Source organism: Convolutriloba macropyga, chromosome 1 (assembly GCF_964194025.1).
Source record: "Convolutriloba macropyga chromosome 1, txConMacr16.3, whole genome shotgun sequence".
In the NCBI taxonomy this organism is placed as follows: Eukaryota; Metazoa; Xenacoelomorpha; order Acoela; family Convolutidae; genus Convolutriloba; species Convolutriloba macropyga.
Window position 1 is genome coordinate 68,591,157 of NC_134468.1, and position 21,239 is coordinate 68,612,395.

The window sequence follows — 21,239 nt, forward strand, 5'->3', positions numbered from 1 at the left end:
GTGCTTGGCGTGACTTTTAAAGTTATTAGGCCGAGTTTTGCGTTCGTTCGGTTGATAAGTTCATTGATCAGGTTTGACTTCCTTCTCTTATTGTCACTCTCAAAATGACTTATTCTTACTCTCAATTTGGTTTTTGCTCATTGTAATTGACGGAATAAATGTTAGTTGAGTATACATGAAGCTAATTGAAAACTTAATGACGTCAACTACACAGCACATAGCTCCCAAGAATTGCGGAGAGCATAGCAAGAAATTTGTAATCGCTTTTTTAGTTTAATTACTCTTCGTTCTCGTTTTGAGATTAGATAGCCAGGATAAGTTTTTATAAGTTATCACTTTTTTAATGTTATATAATTAATCAAATTGTTAATTAGCTGGTTAATTGTTAATTTTCTCAATTTTTTTTATATTTGGGTTTTTTTTGCTAAATTTGGTATAGGGTGAGTTGAAAGACAATCAAATGCAGTACTCCACAGAATTTAAAAACTCAGTACAAAAAATCTGTTTTCAATTTTTTGGAGTCCAATGATTTACGGTTTTGGGACAATACTCAGAGCTATTGAAGTTTTAGATAGATTTATTTTGTTTCTCTACTGTTTTTTCAGGCCATTAAAAAATGATGTATTAAAAATTTTTGTTTGAGTCTTGATCACGATTATCTCACTGCAGAGCATGAAGGAGTTTTGATAAAGATTCTAGAAGAATTGGTGACAAAAAATTCTTTTAAAAAAACATGAAAAAACGAATTTTCAAATTTTACAAGAAAAACTAACGCATTTTAAAAAAAAAATGTTTTTTTTTTCGGAGACTTCAACTAGTTTACGTGCTGAATCTGAACTGACTTGATAAAATGATACTGGATTAAAATGATGGAGGGCTGAAATGATATGAGGCTCAGATATGCGGGGTTAAATGAATCGGGGTGAAAAGAAGTAGAACCGTTTTTTTTCAGCCTGTCGTATTATCAACATATCTTTTTACTAACAGAAATCAATCACGAATTCTTTCTGAAGCAACTAGTAGATGATAATAATAATTTGATCAGAATGAACTTGCAAGATAACCATACGCATCTTCAAGAATGTGCATGATAAAACCGTTTAACTTCCAAATTTTTCTGAGAAAAATTTTTGTCATGCAAGACCCTAGAATAAAACAACCAATTGATACAAGAGACTTACAAGATTTTTATAAGATAGTATTATGATTCCGACTGTGCGGTTTATTGATGGACTCCGATTTTTAATTGTGTAACGCTCATCCATTGATGGGAACGAACGGGATGCTATAAAAGATCCATTGCTGTGATTTTACAATAACAATTGGTGTGAATTCTTTTCAGGAATTCTTCTGGTCGGTCTGATCGGAATCATATGGGGACCCCTCTGCCTCACCAAGGAAATGGAGACCCGTTCGCATTTAGGTTGTGGACTTATAGTGAGAGACTTAAAGACAGCCATAGCCCTTCTAGTATGTGGAGTAGTCGTATTATCATTAGCAGCCATCGTTATTACAGTCGAATGTCTGGACAGGAAATATGAAAATTTGAAAAATTTGAACAACAACAATAACAATAATCAGGAAAATAATAACAGCAGGAACCCAAATGGCAGTTTCAGATCACTGCCAAAATGTAGTGTAGTTAGTTTATAATCATATTCAATGTTTGTCAATTGTATGTTGTATTTTCTTTTTCAGTGATGATGAGTAGTAACCTGGCAAGCTAAAACTATAATCTTACCCTCTTCCTCCTCCTCCCCCCACAATATATTATATGGATAGACGTGGAAATGACTCGAAAGTGTTGGGGGCGAACAAGGGAGTGGTCTAAGCGTGTCATGTACGCGATAAATTTATTTTAAATTATTAAGACTTGTATGTTCATTCAATTTTACAATTACTAATAGTTTTTAAAGCAATTATAGAAAATAAATGAGATTTGAATTAGATTTATTTTTTAGCTTTCATTTTGTAGCAAAAGTTGCAGTTTGCCGAGGTAAATTTGCGCGAGTTTGTCACTCTTAATCACGACCATCTTTTTACGATAAAGCGAGTAGGAAATTTGTCAAGGAAAGCAAACTTCACCAAACTTTTCTCATGTTTGGACATATCCAACACAATTATCCACGATAACTGTTTTTGAGGAAGCGTGGATGAAACACAGTGACAAGATTTTCTCGCTCTTGTTCACACCCAGCTTCAATTTTGTCCACACCGTCAATGTTATCCACGGTTTCTAACCGCGATACTTAATAGCTCATCAGTTAGACAAGTTTGAAACAAGGAGGCTTGGTTATTTTCGTTCTCACCTCATGTTCGGACCCCACTCAGCCACATTTTGGTTTAATGGTCTACCAAATGAGAAAGAGATAAAAAAACTTTAAAAAAACCCACATATTGACCAAAGTAATTGATGTATGCATCAAAAACCAGCAACAATTCAAATCATTTAGAAAGGTAAATAATGCCACGTTAATGAGCCGATGAGACCTGCCATTATTGAAACTGCGAGTCATGACAAACCAGAAAAACAACAACAACCAATTGCATTCCAAACTCAATGTCTGTTTGTTTTTTTTTTAAAATTACATAATAACAAAGTTAAAATAGCGTCAAATAAAATCTAAACTAAATAAATTAATTTGTATTTCACTAGAAAAAAACTTGACACCAGTCCTTCCTGACACTCGTAACAAGTTGTAACAAGTATCAACAAGTAGACAAAACAGAACAAAATTGTCAAAATTGAAAAAAAATACGTTAATGTTTTCTTGAAATCAAATAATTTCAAATAATGAAAACCATAAGCTATCAACCGAATTCTTTAAATAGGTTTCTGTTGGTTCATACCACCTATGTGAATACTTTGAGATCTGTCGTTATCCAGAAATAAACGACGAGTTCAGACGCAAAAAATTCCATTAACTTTTGCAAGAAAATAGTTTCCAAGCCGTTAAAACCATTATCTAATCCGTAAAAAATAAGATATCATCATTTGCGCCTTCTTTGAACACCATTAATGAGATATGTGACCTCTTAATAGCGAGAACAGGTAATTATTGTTAAAAAGAAGAACAAAAAGTGAAAAGGTGAAAAGGTGAGAAGGTATTTTTGTAATTTTCGAGAAGAGTTAACTAAAAAAAATTAAAAACGTTAGCCAGAAACATAAATCAAAACATAGATTCTCGTATTTCTCAAAAGAAAACAAAATAATTGCTTATTTGGTTTTAAATTTTGTAATTTTTAAAAGTCAAAACGACCAGCAGCTTTCGATCGCAAAACTTGATAGTTTCCTTGAGACTCGTCGGGAAGTCAATTAGAACTGTCATTAAAACGCCTTGATTAGAATTGTTCTTTTCTGCAATTAACTACAGAAAAACAAAAAGTGCTAGAACAACTAAAAAAACATTTTACAGCTTTTTGCTTCATTACAGAGTGAACTTAGAAAGAACCCGCAGAAATTCAATTCAAAAACACTTTCAAAGAATGCACGATTTAAACTAGCTATCTTCAGAGCTCAAAAAAAAGTGTGGCGGCAGACATTAGGAGTTTTAATCCGGTAAATTTAAACAAAGGAGACTAAAGAAGCTTAATTCTTCCTTTTTTCATGAAAAAGAACTTTAAAAAATTTAGCAAAAATTTCAGCCAAAAAATGGATTAAACAGTTCAATAACACTCTTTTTGTTCGAGAGGTAAAACCAACAGCACTATCAATACCCTTGCAACATATTGTGTCAGCATAATATTCAAAAGTTTTGTAAAACTACGGAAATGTGAACAGTAAGAACTAAAATCAGTCAAATGGTCACAACATTTGAAAACTCGATAACTCTGGGGAAAAAACGAAATTCAAAAAACGATTTTAGTTATATTTTATACGCTGGACGGCTTTTCTAGTAATACCACTCACGACCCTCCACGATGATTATATCAATCGGCCAAAAACTGACTGCACTAAAAATGAAACCCCATTGAGTATACAGTTCCTTCCCTACTAAAATGGGTGGGGAAAAATGGAATCGTTGCCATTGTTTTGGAGATTTTTTAGTAACTATAATACGTTTATATGAATTTATTGGAGTTAAAAATCATCTCTGTCTGGGAATCAAATGTTATTTTTTTCCTCTTGCTGTGACTCTTCCTATGTCTTTGATGTTAAACAAAGACTGAATTAGCGAGTAATTTATTTTTTCAATATTTTAATGAGCGATAATATTTCTAACTTTTCTTTCGGCCAATACTAAATGAATTGTGCCAATTCTTTGTTAAACCCATTTTTGCAAAAAAGAGTTATTTGAAAGCCATTGTGTGAAGAAATAGCAGAAAGTGAGAATATTTAGTTTTGGTGTGGTGTGAGGTCAACTGATTAATTCAAAATCGACTAGCATATTGACCAATCATAAACAGTATTGGTGGACACAGCTTCAGTAAAAACTGAATTCAACGAATTTTGGACTCTTTAGCAACGGGGATCGAAACTAAAAACAGCCATTATCAAAATTGTACCATTAATGGAGGACAATATTTGCCTCTTTCCCATTATCTGTAGCCCATTTATAGAACAGTATCATATATTTTCAGGGGTCTGCAATGAAGCGGTTGCAAAAATCAGTTATAAAAATACCTCGATGTTGCTAATTCGGGCTTTGCTTCTCGCCTCTTCAATTGCCTCCTCATCCTCAAAAAGGACCCTCATTTTCAATAAGCAAATTATAATTTGCAGTCTGGCAAATTTTTTTTCCAAAATTGGCGGCTCTTTTCACCTATAAGCAAAAGCCACGTGTTAAAATTGTGAAGGAGGAAACTCAGAGTAAACGCAAAACCATGGTTGTCAATTTAACAAGTTTCAGGGAACTTTTCCGTTTGTGAACTTTTCCAGAATTGCACAATGAAATTTAGCCTGTTGCTGTAACTATGGACTTGATCAGAGGAAAAGATCACTGATAATTTAGTCAATTAAGCACCTCTAGTACTACTTATTTATTTGATTCACGTGGAAGCAATTTATTTACCGCAACCATGCCTGATCTGAAGGCACCGAAACCCAACGAAGACGATGACGATGTCAAAAAACTAATCATCGACCACGACTACAAAAAGCTCCTAGGAAATCAAACCCTCTTTTATTCCATAATATAATTTAATGATCTTTTCCGTTTGTGTTTGTGCCCCCCCTCCCCCCCCCCCCCCCTCCCAGCTTAGTGCGCGCATATCATTTGCACACCCCCCAGACGCACGTGCCATATTTTTACATAATGATTTACTGTGAGACACGTGCTCTGTAATTGGGGGTGCATAACGTACGGGGGCACAAACGGAAAAGATCCTAATTTAAAGTAAACTAAACGGGTCTTTCCCATTATTATAGCCCTCATAATGGCATAACTACCGCAATATTGAGGGGGTATACTTTATATGCCCATTAAGCAGGGTGGGGGGGGGGGGAGAGAAGGGGGAGAGGGGGGGGGGGGAAAGCAGATTTCGCCTCAATATCAAAAGAGTCTAGACTCTTTTGATATTGAGGCGAAATCTGCTTCCCCCCCCCCCTCTCCCCCTTCTCTCCCCCCCCCCCACCCACAAAAGTTCATCTTGATGTCTCGTCCAGGGTACTGAGGGATCTTAGCGAAAGAGCTCTTTCGCTAAGATCCCTCAGTACCCTGGACGAGACATCAAGATGAACTTTTGTGAGTTCTGTCTACAACTGACAAATAAATTACTCGATAATTTTTTTTACAAGAATTGGGTCTTTCCCCTTATAACACTCCCTATTAGTGGGCATATAAGGTATAGCCCCCTCCTAATTAGAATAAATATACCATAATGTCGAGTCTGTAATTCCCAGGGAGGCTAAGGCTGTAATCAGAATGAACCATGACTAATGATGTGATGAAGTCAATTCAGTTCAATGAAGAAAGCGTTTTTCCTTTCTCTCCCTGATTTCAGATTTAGACTAACTTTGTCAGATTTTGGATGTTATCCGTTTGTGCCCCCCCCCCCCCAGCTTAGTGGGTACATATTATTGATCCCCAGACGCACGTGCCATATTTGGGTCTTTCTCATTATAGCCCCCCATGAAATTATAGCCCCCCCATTATGGTATAATTACCATGTTTGGGGGGGGGGGGGGGCTATAGGTTATCAACGGAAAAGATCCCAGATTTTATACATAAGAAAATGAACGTACAGAATGTCAATAAGATGCTAAGCAATATCCGTTGATTTGTGTAAGTGTTTGATGTAAAACAGACTAGATCCAGAAGAAGGGTTTGATCTTCAGCCAGAAACCTTTGCTGGGCGGGAATACACACAATGTGCATCGGACTTCTTCTCTTCGGCTATTTCGCATACCCCATATGTCCATACAACCAGACCACAGCAATGGGTTTCATCTTCTTCGGGGCTATGTCTTTTTTGACATTCTGGGCGTATATTTTGATAATACTTTGCGACAGTTTGGTGTTCAACGATGGTATCACTATTTATCCAGAGGTGTTCATAAACAAACTGAACCAGGCCAACTCACTCTGGTTCATGATGAATTGCATCCAGGAACTGTTTCCTCTTTAAGTTTTATGCAAAATTTCAGGCTTCAACTTTACAGCCCAGGCCGAGGGTTCGTCGGAAAGAATAATTGATTTTTTTCGATAAACATTGCAGTGAATTCTTGTAAGAATCAGTATTTTTATCTAAATGGTATTTTTTTTCAGCGGTATTTTTTTTAAAACAAAATTGAGCGCATTCATTTCTTCTCATCGTATTGAGAAAATACACTGGAGAATTCACAATTTTTAGAGATTTTTTACTTGCTCTAACATTATAACCCGACATACCGTATTCAGGTTTGAATTGGCATTGATAACAGCCCAGAGCCGTATAGATGACATTGGGGTGAGTGGAATCCATGTTATAGTCGTATTATATGCGAGAGAGCATTTCAAATCGGATTTTCCCAATTCTCTCAAGTCTCTGTTCATGCTGCAAATTACCACTACCTAAGATTGCTCCTTCCTGCGCTTGAAACCAACTATAATCAAACTCTGCAGCTGACACTTGCGATTAAAGTTTACAATGCCGGCCAATGATCAGGTCTTGTTGCGCTTGAATTTGCGTGTATATGAAGCCACCTATGATCAGGCTACTTCTCCACTTGAAACCAAATTTGATCTACTTCGCAGCTGAATTTTCCTGCTCTTCAAAATTTACTGTGCGTGAAACCAAAAATGATCAAATTTTGCCTGTTTGAAGTCACCAAGCCAGTGTTTGAACACTCGAATTCGCGTGCGTTTGTATCCAACTATGATCAGTCTTTTTTGTGCTTGAAACAACCTACGATCAGAAAACTTGCCTGCCATTGAAACCAATGATCATGAAAACTTTCTGAACTTGAAAACGAAATAACGAGAAAGAAGGCTCGGTAATGTGCAATTGCACATATTGTTCCGACCCCGCTCTCAAGTTTTTGACTTAATTGCCTATAAAATGAGGATGAGATAAAAAAAAACTTCCAAAAATTAATTTATTCTTCGAAATTAATTGGTGTATCCATTTAAAAAGTCGCTTTAAGCTCAAATCACTAAACAAACTAAATAATGCCTCATTAGAGGGCCAGTGATAACTGCCATTAAAGAAACCAACACTCAAAAAAATAACAAAAGAAAATAAAAACAACAAGCTTTAATTGCGACTCAAAGCTAATCTAATTTAAAAAAAACTAAATGACAATTTCAAAACAGCATCAGACATTTTCTAAGCTTTATAAAGCGAATTGCATTTGATGAGAAAAGATGTTCTCCCCGTTTTTTTGAGAAAAAAACAGGTAGACAAAAACAAAAGAGCAAACTTAGAAAAAGCGATTGAAATCGTTGAAAACAATAATTTCAAAGTTATAAATAGCCGTCAACTGATATAATTAAATGGTTTCATTAGTACTCCAAACGCTGCCAATGAAACATGTGATTATCCAGATTATTATACAACTACAAAAACAACAAATAGAGGCGAAAATAAAAAAAAATCAATTGCTTTCTGCAATCAAACGCTGTCAAAGATTATAAAATCTTAATCTACCTACTGTTTTTTGACTTGTCAGTAAAGTGATAATCAGACAATGCTTAAAAAAGGACCTAAAAGACTTGGAAAAGGCGCACAATTATAAAAATTGATTATAATCGAATTATCAAGATTGCATTCTGATTAACGTGAGAAGGTTTGAAACCATTCCTTTTGCTAAGTCTACGCTACGGGGTGGCACAATTATTATAATATGCGGCAAACCTACGAAAACAATTATCTCTCTTTGAAAACAATTTTCTTAAGTCACGACAGCTACCACCCATAAACTAAAAAAAAGTAAATTGGTCAGCTTGTTAATGCTCAGTAAACCAATTGGACAGATTATCAATGAGATACTATGTCAAAGACAACAACCAACCACGAACAAGCATTATGCAAGATTTCAAAATAATTTTTGTCAAGCACCAGTGTTGATGCCAAAAAATCATAAATTTTTCTTACGGAAACTATTATGTATATTTACTGGCCTTGAATTTCACGTAAAGTTCATCTTACAATAATTGAATTTGATTTGAAATTTTTCTTTTCTGTCATTAACGCAAAAACTACAATTTTGTTCCCAAACAGACATCGCCTCTTGACTATCTAAACAATATGTGAACTGTAAATTTTACATCTAGACCATAAATGGTCTAGCTGCTCATCCTCTGAAACAAAAAACGTTCCAATTGTTACCACAAAAGCTACTTTGTTGAGTCAATATATCAAAAATGAATGAAGAATTTCAAATAATTAGGTTGTTTCCTCATTGGTTCTAGATAGCCAATTAGACAAATTGCTAAATAGACTCAATCATCCGACTACAAAAGGGACTTTAAATTCTGGCAGAACTCATAATATGTTAACAAAAACGAAAACAATTTGTCTTAATCATTAAAATATTGAGTTCTACTCAGAAAACACACTATTCATTCAATGGGTTTTTTAAATGTAATTAACACCTCTCATTATTTGAGTCTCTAAATAAAAACAGACCTGAAAGTAATTGGGATGAATAAAAAACAACTCGTTTGTTTATTGCAAAAATCAACAATGAGACCAAACTGGCCTGGCTATTGCTTCGCATTGTTTAAAGACCGTCATTATGTTTTGAGGAACGAAGTTCTCTCTATATAAAAATTAAATAAAGCATTTTGGATAAATATCAAAATATATTAGGGAAAACCCGCTGGATGCAAAACACTTTTTTTAGGTAACAGAAGTTAAAATAGCTTGCACTTGAGCAAATTTCTGCAGTTTTATGTCTGTACTACGGGAAATTTCGACAAAGAGGGCTGATTAAGCTTATTTTAAAATTTTGAGCAAATTTTTTGTCAAAAGAGTTGATTCAAATACTCCAGCAACTCTTTTTATTCTTTAGCGTTAAACCAATGAGACTTTCGTAAACAATTTTTATCGTACTTTCTGCAAAATTTATCAAAATTATGCTGCAAAAATTACAAAAAAATGTGAACAAAACAAGTGAGGCTAACGTTCATGAAATTGAAACATCCGCAACTCGCCAGAAAAAGCAAAATTCAAAAATAATTTTAAAATTTGATAATCTACGCTCGAAAAGTCTGCTAATGATACCACTCACAACTCTGTATAATGGATATATCGGGCAGTGAAAATTCACAGAACAAAGAAAAACCCATTTGAACTTATTGCTCCTCCCCCACTAAGGTGAGTTGGATCAATGATTAGGCTTTCTGCGCACAGTTCCGCTTTTGGCAGTTTTATTCGAGATCAGACAAGCTCCAAATGATTGTCCAATTTATCAGCTGCAAGATTTTTCAAGACTGTAAATCGAGGGCATGATGCTTAGGTGTTTGCTCGACAATGGCCTAGCAGAGGCAGTTCCCCCAGGGACCTCCATTTTTAATAATTTTTTTTTCATTGGAGGGCGCTGTTCAATTAGGAATGTTGTTGCGTTTATTTTTGGCCACTGTTGAGCACTATTATCATACAAGGAAACTGAGAACAGTTCTCTAAGTCAATTATAATGTAAGAGATATCTAAGTTTTAGGGGTTTCAGGCAGTAAATAAGCATAAGGACAAAAAAACAAATCCTAATCGGGAGGAAGTTGGTGAAGAAATAATAAAATTTCAGCTAAAGCATCATCAATTCAAGTCACAAAGCTGTCTCTACTTCTCTATGCTTTGGCGTTTTTATTATTGGGAATTTATCAACAAATTTTTGGCGCCGTACCAAAATACAACGACGAAAAAATTGGGAGGCGATTTTTTTCGTTTTATTGACGAAAATTGGCATTTTTTGCAAAATGCTTGTTACCATTATATTTTTCTTAAAAAATGACTATGCTGCAGTTATCATATTCAAACTGCTGATGACAACGGGAATGTCTTTTTGATAAACAAGATTGGTAATTATTGTATAGAGGAAACCGTTTTGTCGTCACTAGTTATCACTAATGCTCGTCGGATTGATAACCATAACCGCTTTAGCCGCTCCTCTCTTCCAAACTATCAAAGACGACGACGATGAGAGGTTCAAAGTTGTGGCATGCTCAAAATTCGAGGAGTGTTGTGACAAAACCATATACATAGTCGGGCATATTTTGATTCTGTTGTTGTGGGTGGTGTATCTTGTTATTGCTATATTGATATTGGTGTTTTTCATTGTGCCTGCATGTAAAAAGTGTTGCCACAAGAAGGGTTCTGCCGATGATGATGAAGATAGCAATGGTGAACGTGAGTCATAATGTGCTCTTCTTCTCCCCCCCTTGTTGAAATTAAACCAAAAAAATGAGGGTTTAATTCGCCATTATTTCTGATAGGTTAATGACCGTTTCTGAGCCAATTTTCAGGAAAAAAAACTGGTTTGTACGGGGTATTTACAGGACAAAAAACGTCTCAGACCAATGTTTTAGGGAACAACAAAAACGGTTAGTTTTTTATAATCTGGATAAAAATTGAGACTGACGGTGACTTTAAAGATATTTTGCGAAATAGCGAAACTGGGTGACATTGGTTTCTGGGATCTAATCTGTCCCCCTCCTCAGCTTAGCGAGCATAAATCTGTTATGACCCCCAATCGCACGAGCTATTTTCTTACATAGTAACGTGCTATAAAACAACATATAATTTGTAATTGGGGTCATAAAAAACACTGGGGTCAGAAACAGATTAGAAACGGTACATTTCAAGTGTAAAAACTTAATTCCATTCTGAAACGTTGCATCTCCAGAATATTTTAAGTTCTTTATGTGCAGTTCTTCTTCATTCTGATTACATTGAGGTCATTGGAGTTAGCCCAGGCTAAATTTATCCTGTACAGTCTGAAAACTACTAATAACCCAAAATTATGCAGAGTAATATCATACTTTTGTAGCTTATAAATAGTAATTACTATAGTTATAAATAAGCTAGTTTGTAGGCAATTATCACACAGCCCATTTATCTCAGTAGTTACGACTTGCTTCGCAAATTAATTGTTACAAGTACCCAGCGGAAGTTCTATTTGTCCTATTCTTTCGCAAGCAGTCACAGAAAAACCATTCACAAAATACAAAATAGTAACCGACAGACCCCATTAATAAGAATTAAATCAATAAATGAATACAATAATGACGCATTAGGGGGCCAATGAAACCTGCATTTATGAGGAGTGAAAAAAAACAAACAAAAATTACACTCAAAACTCAATTTCTAGGTTTGAAGGGAATCTCATTTCGAATAGCAAAATCAAAATGGCATCAAATAAATTTTATTTATACAAAATAACCTTTAGATTACAACAAATGATAAAACCGGTCATTGATGAGACTCTTTAACAATTCCAAAAGAAGACTATAGAAAAGCAAAGTTCAAAAATAAGTTTACATACTTTTAGTGATTAAAATCCTTAGCTGTCGACTGAAAAGTTCAATTGTACCTCTTGATGTATAATTGAGGAAACCATTGAAAACTGTCATAACAGGAAAATTTGTGTTAGAAAGTCAAATAATTTAGACAGAAACAGTGTTGCAGCAGTTAGAACAATGATCTTTTCATAGGGAACGTTAACAAAGTTTAAATGCACATTATTTCAACTCAATGGGAACTCCGCATCAGTGTAATATTGTGGAGTAATGCAGAGTAATGTCATACTTTTGTAGCTTATAAATAGTAATTACTATAGTTATATATAAGCTAGTTTGTAGGCAATTACCACACAGCCCATTTATCTCAGTGGTTATGACTTGCTACGCAAATTAATTGTTTTAAGTACACAGCAGAAGTTCTATTTGTCCTGTTCTTTTGCAAGCAGTCACAGAAAAACCATTCACAAAATACAAAATAGTAACCGACAGACCCCATTGAAAAGAATTAAATCAATAAATGAATACGATAATGACGCATTAGGGGGCCAATGAAACCTGCATTTATGAGAAGTGAAAAAAACAAACAAAAATCACACTCAAAACTCAATTTCTAGGTTTGAAGGAAATCTCATTTTGAATAACAAGATCAAAATGGCATCAAATAAATTTTACTTATACAAAATAATCTTTAGATTACAACAAATGATAAAACCGGTCATTGATGAGACTCTTTAACAATTCCAAAAGAAGACTATAGAAAAAGCAAAGTTCAAAAATAAGTTTACATTACTTTTAGTGATTAAAATCCTTAACTGAGGAAGCCATTGAAAACTGTCATAACAGGAAAAATTTCTGCTGGGAAGTCAAATAATTTAGACAGAAACAGTGTTGCAGCAGTTAGAACAATGATCTCTTCCTAGGGAACGTTAACAAATTTTAAATGCATATTGTTTCAACGCAATGGGAACTCCGCAACAGTGTAATATTGTGGCTGAGAAACAAAAAAACATCAAAAAACCCAAGACAAAAATGATAGAGTTTGAAATCTATTATTCTTCAAACAAAGTTCATCAAAAGTTAAAAACAACCAAAGGCTTTCAATTAATAACAAAAACAGATTAAGAAGACTGTCTAGAGGACTAATTATTGTTAATAGCAAGAGAAAGTCATAAGACTACAAAGAATATTAAAAACTGATAGAACTCAAAATTTAACAAACAACTAAATTTAACAGATTGTGAAAACCATTTGAAATGATGATAAATTGAAAGCATTTTATTTACTTTGGAGTCGTAAAGCAAAACTTTACTTTGAAGTCGTTGTTTTGTCAATGGGTCCTCTTTGTAAAGGGGCCAAGTGAAAAAGATTTAATAATCTGAGTTTTTGACCAGAAATGTGAAAGTTTTGAGAACTCGTAATAGCTCTTATGAGAACACTTGCTCTAAGCACTTAAAACATCAGTCAAGCGTTATAACCAACAACAAAAGAATATTAAGTTCAGCATAAAGTTGATGATACTTATCAGTATTGAGACTAAATTAGGTTACGACAACACCAAGAAATAAAAGAAGAAGGGTACAAGAAACACTCTTTGAAATATTTTTTAGCTGAATGTCACTAAACAATTAAGTTTTTGTTATGAAATTATTGAATTAGTTCATTTATACATCCAAGAAAGGAATAGGATCTTCATAATCTAGAAAATTTGGAGCGGCGACAAAAATGAACACCAGAAAATACTGAAAAATCTATTAAGTTGTGCGATAGAACGGTGCCGAAGCCGTCAAAACCATAAAAACTGCACCAAAAACATTAAACATGTTTTTTTGCGCAGTCTTTAGACGTCGATTGGACCTGTTATTGACTATTTTTTAAAATTTTCTAGTAACAATGCCGAGAATTGACTAGTTAAAAATAAATTCTTCATAAAAGTAAAAATTTTCCTCACATTGAAAAAATACTGAGCCGTTTTTCATGAAACTAAGCTACAGGTTGACAGAATTATGTGATATAAGATGCACAGTTCCAACGTTTACTGATATCTTCATAAAGAGAATATAAACAAAATCGTAAGAGCTATTAGGTATCAGTTGAAAACAAGGTATAGTTTTATTTGTACAAGTTAATCGAGCAAATTAGATTTTCTCAATTTCTGCGACGCAGCAGAATAAAAAGTTCAGGCAAAACCAAGTAGTTCAACATAAATTTTGAAACCTGTATGTCAAAGCCTTAAATACTATGAGCTCATATTCAAAAGCGAATATAATAACATAAGATTTTTTTGATGTAAATAAGAAATGATATTTAATTGATTCTTTATTTGAAAACACTTTTGTCAGTATACAACATGAACAACTAAAATTGCAAATAAATTTTGAAAAAAAGAAAGCACATCACTGCAATCTAAACAATTTTTGTTAGTAAGAAACAACGAATAAAACCAGCCCTGATATATTTTTGCGTTAAATTATATCTTCCAATTGTTTCCAATTCCAAAAATTTGCGAAATAATTCAATTGGCAACAGAAATAAATCATTAAATATATATATATATATATATATATATATATATATATATATATATATATATATATATATTCAAAGAACGTTCTTTTTGGATACATATTGAGTAAAGTTAGCGAAAAAAAGCATTTTGATTCAACAACTCTCTTATCGGAAGAGCAGAGAAAACTAACTATTTTGGAGTTTAAAACAATTATGTTTGCATTTTTCAGCAAACATAAACAAGAGTTAAAAGCATATTTGCCACCATTTTTGATGAGAAACTCTGAAATTCAAAAAAAATTAACAAAAAAAATTGGATCAAACCATTCAGCGACCTTGGTCTATATCTTTAAAAGTAGATAAATAACAATTGTTGAGAACTTTAACAAAATTGAGCAAAATAAACTTTAAGTTGGGCTAAAATTATGGAAATTGTGAACACAAATAACGGAAATTGGTCTACTATTTGCAAAAAATTGAACCTCGATAAATGCACGGAACGAACAAAATTCGAAACAATTTTTTAACTGTTTTCTACTCAGGACGGGCTTTTTAATGATACCACTCACAACTGTATACGATGAATATATCGATTGGCGAAATTGACTGAACAAAACGAAAATACCCATTTGAGTATACATTTCTTCACTCCCACTAAAGTGGGGTCGGAACAAAGATCCAGAAACTTTATAAAGCTAAAAAATCTTGTTTTGCTAAAATCTTGCAACAGGTCCTCAACCATTTTTCTGTCTGTAACTTCGCTCCTTTCTTGGGTTTTTTTGGGTCTTTTTAGGCAAAAAATGCAGTATAACAGACCAGAATGATTGGCTTGTGATTATATAAAAAATGATTACATAGCAAAAATGAATTTTATAAATCTGTGTGCTGGCGTCGCGCTCTCATCCCCCAAGAAATGCAAATTGGTTAATTGTCGCTAACTTAAGGAATTGAGACAGGGACTGGATATGAAATTGATGCGTTTCAGCACCCGATATGTCAACCTACAACACTACATCCAGACCAACAGAACCACCCGCTTACAAATCAGTCCCGTCCAAAAAATCCATACCAACTCAAAAAACACCACAAAATGAAGAAACAAGACCATCCAGGGGCACTAAACAGGAACCAACAAGGGAACCAGAGGAAACAGAGCCAGCCCAAAAAACGGAACCAGGAGGAACAGAACCAGCTCAAAAAACGGAACCAGAGGGAACAGAACCAGCTCAAAAAACGGAACCAGAGGGAACAGAACCAGCCCAACAAACGGAAACAGAGGGAACAAAACCAGCCCAGAAAGCAGAACCGAGTGAAACCCTTCCTACAAAAGGTACGGCTGAATCCGCGACAGAGGGGGATGAAGGGGGCAAGAAAAAAACCGAGGAAGGATCTGAAGAACCTCCAAGTGAGGGTAAAGGCAGCCAACCTACAGAGACCAAGAAAACTGAATACGATGAGCAGAAGAAAGAGTAATTTGAGGCCAAAAAATGTTGTACCCACCTTTGTTTTGTGGAAACATTACATTGACAATTGGTTCCCAACTCTAGCATTGTAATGTTACATAACATTTGCTTTCTCTTTTTGTGTCTTGAGAAGTTAGGAAAGACTGATTTAAAATATTAAACGGATGCTTTTTCTAATTGGGAAAAAAATCCGGCCAAAGAAGTCTACACTGGAACGGAACAAAACAAAATTACATAGAAACTGACGAAGGCTCACAAACCCTTACTTACAGATACCAAGGGCTTAAATGAGGAATTCAAACTTATTGAATATCTATAAAAGTGAAATTAATCATCAAAAATGAGTAATGTTACTCAAGAATTGGGTACTCGTAGACGTTATTAAAAGGCTTAGCTTGTGATGCTGCTGTTGCAGTTATTAAAAGCGATAAAAACAATATTACACATAAGATGAAGCAAAACAGAAACAATGGCTTTTCACGCGTTAGTAACTATTCAGATTGTTTTAAAACATATCTCTAGTCTAATCATTTCTTAATTTGTTAAAAGAGCACGTCTAAGTTTCACGTTGTTGGACAAAAGAGTCAAGTTTTTTGTTGCAATTTTGGCGGTTTTTGAATCATCTTGAAAGTTGCAATAACATTGGCAACATGCTGCAAGGGCACAAAGGGGGCATCAAGGGTTTTCGGAGGCATCAATTGATTGAAGTCTTTTCTCATCTTCTTTGAAATTGGCTCTGAAACTGTAGGCTGAAATGTTGTCAATATGGTCAGTACATCAATTTGTGGGAAAGGGGTAACTCACGTTGCCTAAAACCGGAGCGAGAAAAATCTAAAAAAAAAACTACGGAGAAAAAACGCGTGCGAGACCGGAAACGGGGCGAACGAACGTGCCGTAAGCCGTTTTTACCTTTACGACTCGTGTTTCTCCATCTCGTCCTGGCGTTGTCTCCATGACTCTTCCCAGTGGCCAAATGCCTCTTGGTGTTTGGTCTTTCAACACCCAAACAATGTCGTCCACTTTGAGAGGTCGATCGTTGCTGTTTGACCATTTCGACCGTCGGCTAAGCGTTGGCAGATACTCTTTCACCAAGCGTCGCCATATATGGTTCATCAGCTTCTGCGTGTTTTTCCATGTCTTCAAGCTTGCAGGTTGCTGGTCTCCAAATTGTCCTGGTGGCAAGCTATTGAAGGGACGCTGGATAAGAAAGTGGTTTGGAGTCAAAGGTTCCTCGTTGTCAGGCTGCTCAGCAACGTTAGTCAGTGGTCTGGAGTTGAGGATTGATTCTGTTTCCACCATAATTGTTAGGAAAGTGTCAAAAGAGAGTCTTCTGGATCCTAGAATGAGGAGGAGCGTTCTTTTGGCGCTCTGGATCAAACGCTCCCAGACACCGCCAAAATGAGGGCCGTATGGGGGATTGAATTTCCACGTTGTATTGGCTACTGCTAAAGCTTTGTAGATTCTGTCATTGTCCAAGGCTTTAACAGTTTTCTTCAGTTCTTCAGAAGCGCCAACGAAAGTTTTCCCGTTGTCGCTGTAGAGAAGTTGGGGCTGGCATCGACGACTGCAAAATCTTCTGAAGGCATTGAGAAACGTATCTGTATTGAGGTCTGGACACGTTTCTAAGTGAACTGCTCGCGTCACCATGCATGTAAATATTAGACCATAATGTTTTTCTAAAATGCCTTTGGAATCTTCGATGTAGAAGGGTCCAAAGAAATCTACACCAGAATTAGCAAAAGGGGAACTGTGTTTTTGTTGTTGGAAAACGAAAACTAGGTAATGGTGCCATAATTGGTTGAATGTTTTTCGTGTCAAAGCGTCGACATAAGAAACAATGAAACCGTACGCTTGCTAACGCTTTCCGAAGGCCAATCACATGGTAACGTTGTTGAATGAATGCTTTTGTTGGTTCTGTGGACTGGTGAATACATATTTGATGGGCATGTTCCAAGTACAAACGAACAATTTTGTCCTTGGCGTGCAAAATTATTGGACGTTTTTCCAAATCCAGTTGCGTTGGTGCATACTGCAACCAACCACAAGATCTGAGTAATCCGTCCTCATCCAACAGCGGATTTAAGCATCGTATTTTGCACTTAGAATCTAGTTTGATTCCACGTTGTAAGGAATTAACGGTCGAATGGAAAAAACTGTCCTGAGATAATTTCAGGAGATAATTTCGCGATAATTGAATGTCTTCAGTTGTGTATTGGTGATTGTTCGTTCGCATTTTCTTTGCACGATTAATTAGGTTGAAAACTGTTGCAACTGTCAGAAGAAGTTTGTTCCATGTTGAGAATTTACTCGGATCGACAATAGGTTTAATTGTCTTGGGACTTCTCGTGACTGCCGCAAATGTTGCGCGTGGTTTGTTTATCTCATTCCAGGTCGACTCGCTTTGGCAAAGAAATTGGGGTGGATCTAACCATTTCTGCTGAATTTCGTTTGTCTCAAGACCGCGAGTTCCGTGATCGGCGGGATTGAGATAAGTTGAGATGTGATGCCATTGCTGGGGTGAAGAACTTTTATGAATTTCTCGCAATCTGTTTGAAACAAAAACGTTTTGCTTCTTATTTGAGGCTATCCAGTCCAAAACTACTTGACTGTCGGACCAGAGAAAAATTTGGTCGAATGTCAGTGTCATTTCTCTTTGGATCAGTTGTAGAAGGCGCACTCCTATAACAGCGGCTTCTAGTTCCATTTTTGGCACACTTATTTGTTTAATGGGAGCAACTTTGCATTTTCCCATGAGAAAGCATGCTTGTGGCGGAGTGGTTTGACTATTGGTTGTACGGAGGTAAGCAACGGCTGCCATAGCTGCCATTGAGGCATCCACAAATATATGAAGTTGGCTGCTTGTGATTTTACTGAAATTGTGAACAGTTCTTGGTATTCGGATTTCGGGCATGGCAAAGTAGCTATTTAGAACTTTCTGGAGGTTATGGTGTAGTTCATGTGGTATCAAATCATCCCATTTTCTTCCAAGTTTCCAAATCTGCTGCAAAACCATTTTGATTCTAATTGTCAGGGGAGACAACAGGCCGAAGGGATCGAAGATTGAAGATACCAAACTGAAAATTTTCCTTTGTGTGTACACTGTTGCATCTTTAGGAAATTGTTGTAGGGGGAACATGACAAAATCGTCAGTTGTTATGTTCCATTTTTGACCAAGGACTCTTATGATCTCTTTTGTTTCGTCTTTGTCGTCGGAAGAGATTTCAGCAAGTATATCTGGTTGGTTCGAAACAAATTTTGTCAACCTGAAGCCACCTTTTTTCAGGCATCTTGTTGTCTGTGATATGACTTCCTTGGCTTCTGAAATTGTTGGCAGGGACTGAATGTAGTCATCCATATAAAAGTGGTGTTTAATAGCGTTCAAGGCGGCTGGAAATTCACTTTTGTTGTCTTCTGCACATTTATTGAGCACATAAATTGCGCAAAATGGTGAACATGTTGCGCCAAAGATTAATCTAGTGAATTGAAATTGTCGAATGGAGTTGTCTATCATCCAAAGGAAACGAAGAGCAGACTGGTCTTCTTGTCTCACGGCAATCTGCATAAACATTCCTTCGATGTCTGACAAAACAGCAACCGGGTGTTCTCTGAATCTCAACAGCACTCCAACTAAGTTATTTAGCAAATCAGGACCAGTTAGAAGATTTGAGTTCAGTGATTCACCGCGGAATTGTGATGCTGCGTTGGCAACTCTTCTCACTTTTCCGGGTTTGTTTGGATTAGTGACTGGATGATGAGGTAAGTACCATATTGACTCTGGGGGTGATGCTTGCATTTCGACTGGCTTGACAAAATTTTTATCCAAGTCTGTTTGGAGTGTCTGGTTGTACTTCTGATTGAGACCGGGATCGTTTTGTAGTCGTTTTTGTAGACTTTTTAGTTGACTGACAGCTGAGAAATAGTTATTCTGGAGTTTCTTTACAGGTTTCCAAGGAAGGCCAATCTGATATCTTTCACCGTTGTGACAGATTGAGTTTTCCATTGTTTGGACTGCTAATTGGTCTAGTGAGCTGTCTTCATTCTGTTCGGGTAATGTACCTTCAGCTTCTATTTTCCAGAATCTTTGAACTAATTCGTCCAATGGTTCTTCTTCAGTGTCTTTCCGGCAGACATGGTAAATGAATGGTTGGCGAGGGGGCTTGTTTGAGTTTATTGTTTTAGGAGATAGCTCGTACTCTCCAGCGAGAGTCCAACCAAGCTTTGTTTTTACGCCGAATGGATGCTTTTTGCTACCTTGGATTAGCTCGACTGGATATGTGAAGGGAAACGTATTGACACCAAGAAGGGCGCCTATTGCACCGTTGGCTATGTCAGGGAAATAAATGTGACTAAGTTCCTTGAAGGTGTCGCATAATTGATTGAGTTCAAGAACGTTAGCGGGTGATACATTGAGACATGGCGTGCTATAGGCTCTTGCAATGCTGAAGTGTTGATTGATTTTGTCATAAGGCGTTACTGTCACTGTTTCACTAATTTTGGACAGTGGCATTTCATGTTCAGTGTTTAGGTACTGCAGAGTTGTTGATGCTTGTGCTTCGCAGGAAAGCTCAAGAAAGCTAGTAACTTTATCCAGCAGGAAGGTGAACTGGCTTCCGGGGTCAATCAAGGCGTAGGTATCAAACACTTTACTTCCGTTTACAAATGAAACTGGTATTATTTGTAGTTGTTCATACCATTCAGGAGGAGGAATTGTATTTCGGTTGATACTGAAGTTTTGGGTCGGATTCGAAGCACTCAAATGGGCGCGTTGAACATTTTGTTGCTGTGATTGTCTCTTACCAGAAAACGATTGACCGTATCTTGTCTGCTGGCTCTTTGTACTGCTGACAGTGTCAGTACTTTTGTTTTGACTTTGTTGTTGAAAGGATGGCTGTGTTTGGGGGCTTGCTAGATTTTGTGTCGGCTGATTGGGATTGCTTGTTGAGAAGGCAGCGGTGGGCCGCTTAACTTGTTTCGAAGGATCATGCAAAGTTGTGTGGTGAAATCCTTTACATGTTTGGCATCGTTTTGTGGACGGACATGACTGCTTAAAATGTTTGTTGCTTAAACAGTTCGAGCAAAGATTGTTCTTGCTCACAATGTCATACCTTTGGTCTGGCGCACATTTCTGGTATTCAGGGCATGTTGCGAGTATGTGACTTCCTTTGCATTTCTCGCAAGACCTGTTTGACTGATCAGCATCTTTACGCGGAGGAAAGGGTGGTTGACCATGCTGGTTTGCAGGGCGACTTGAGTGCAATGAATTCGGTTTCCAATTGTTTTGTGAAGTATTAGAAAATTGATTCATAGCATTGCTGTTCCTATTATCATTGTTGTTGTTAATTCTGCTAATGCTATTACTGTTGTGACCGAATGTGTTCCAATTATTAAACGG

The 21,239-nt window shown here is 36.1% G+C and overlaps 2 protein-coding genes across 3 annotated transcripts in view; both read left to right on the forward strand.

Moving 5' to 3' along the window:
* Nucleotides 1–21,239, forward strand: part of LOC142350890 (uncharacterized) — an 84,645-nt gene that overhangs the window by 11,520 nt on the left and 51,886 nt on the right. The window lies entirely within an intron of this gene.
* Nucleotides 6,282–16,012, forward strand: LOC142350888 (uncharacterized). The gene is made up of 3 exons (XM_075402878.1): nucleotides 6,282–6,547; nucleotides 10,477–10,767; nucleotides 15,370–16,012. The coding sequence occupies exons 1-3, from the start codon at nucleotides 6,310–6,312 to the stop codon at nucleotides 15,855–15,857; spliced, it is 1,017 nt and encodes a 338-aa protein (XP_075258993.1). The 5' UTR covers nucleotides 6,282–6,309; the 3' UTR covers nucleotides 15,858–16,012.

Coding starts and splice junctions, on each gene's coding strand:
- LOC142350888 (XM_075402878.1), top strand. CDS start 6,310: ATGTGCATCGGACTTCTTCTCTTCGGCTATTTCGCATACCCCATATGT. Junction 6,548..10,476: donor GTTCATGATGAATTGCATCC/AGGAACTGTTTC, acceptor TTTGTCGTCACT/AGTTATCACTAATGCTCGTC. Junction 10,768..15,369: donor TGAAGATAGCAATGGTGAAC/GTGAGTCATAAT, acceptor GATGCGTTTCAG/CACCCGATATGTCAACCTAC.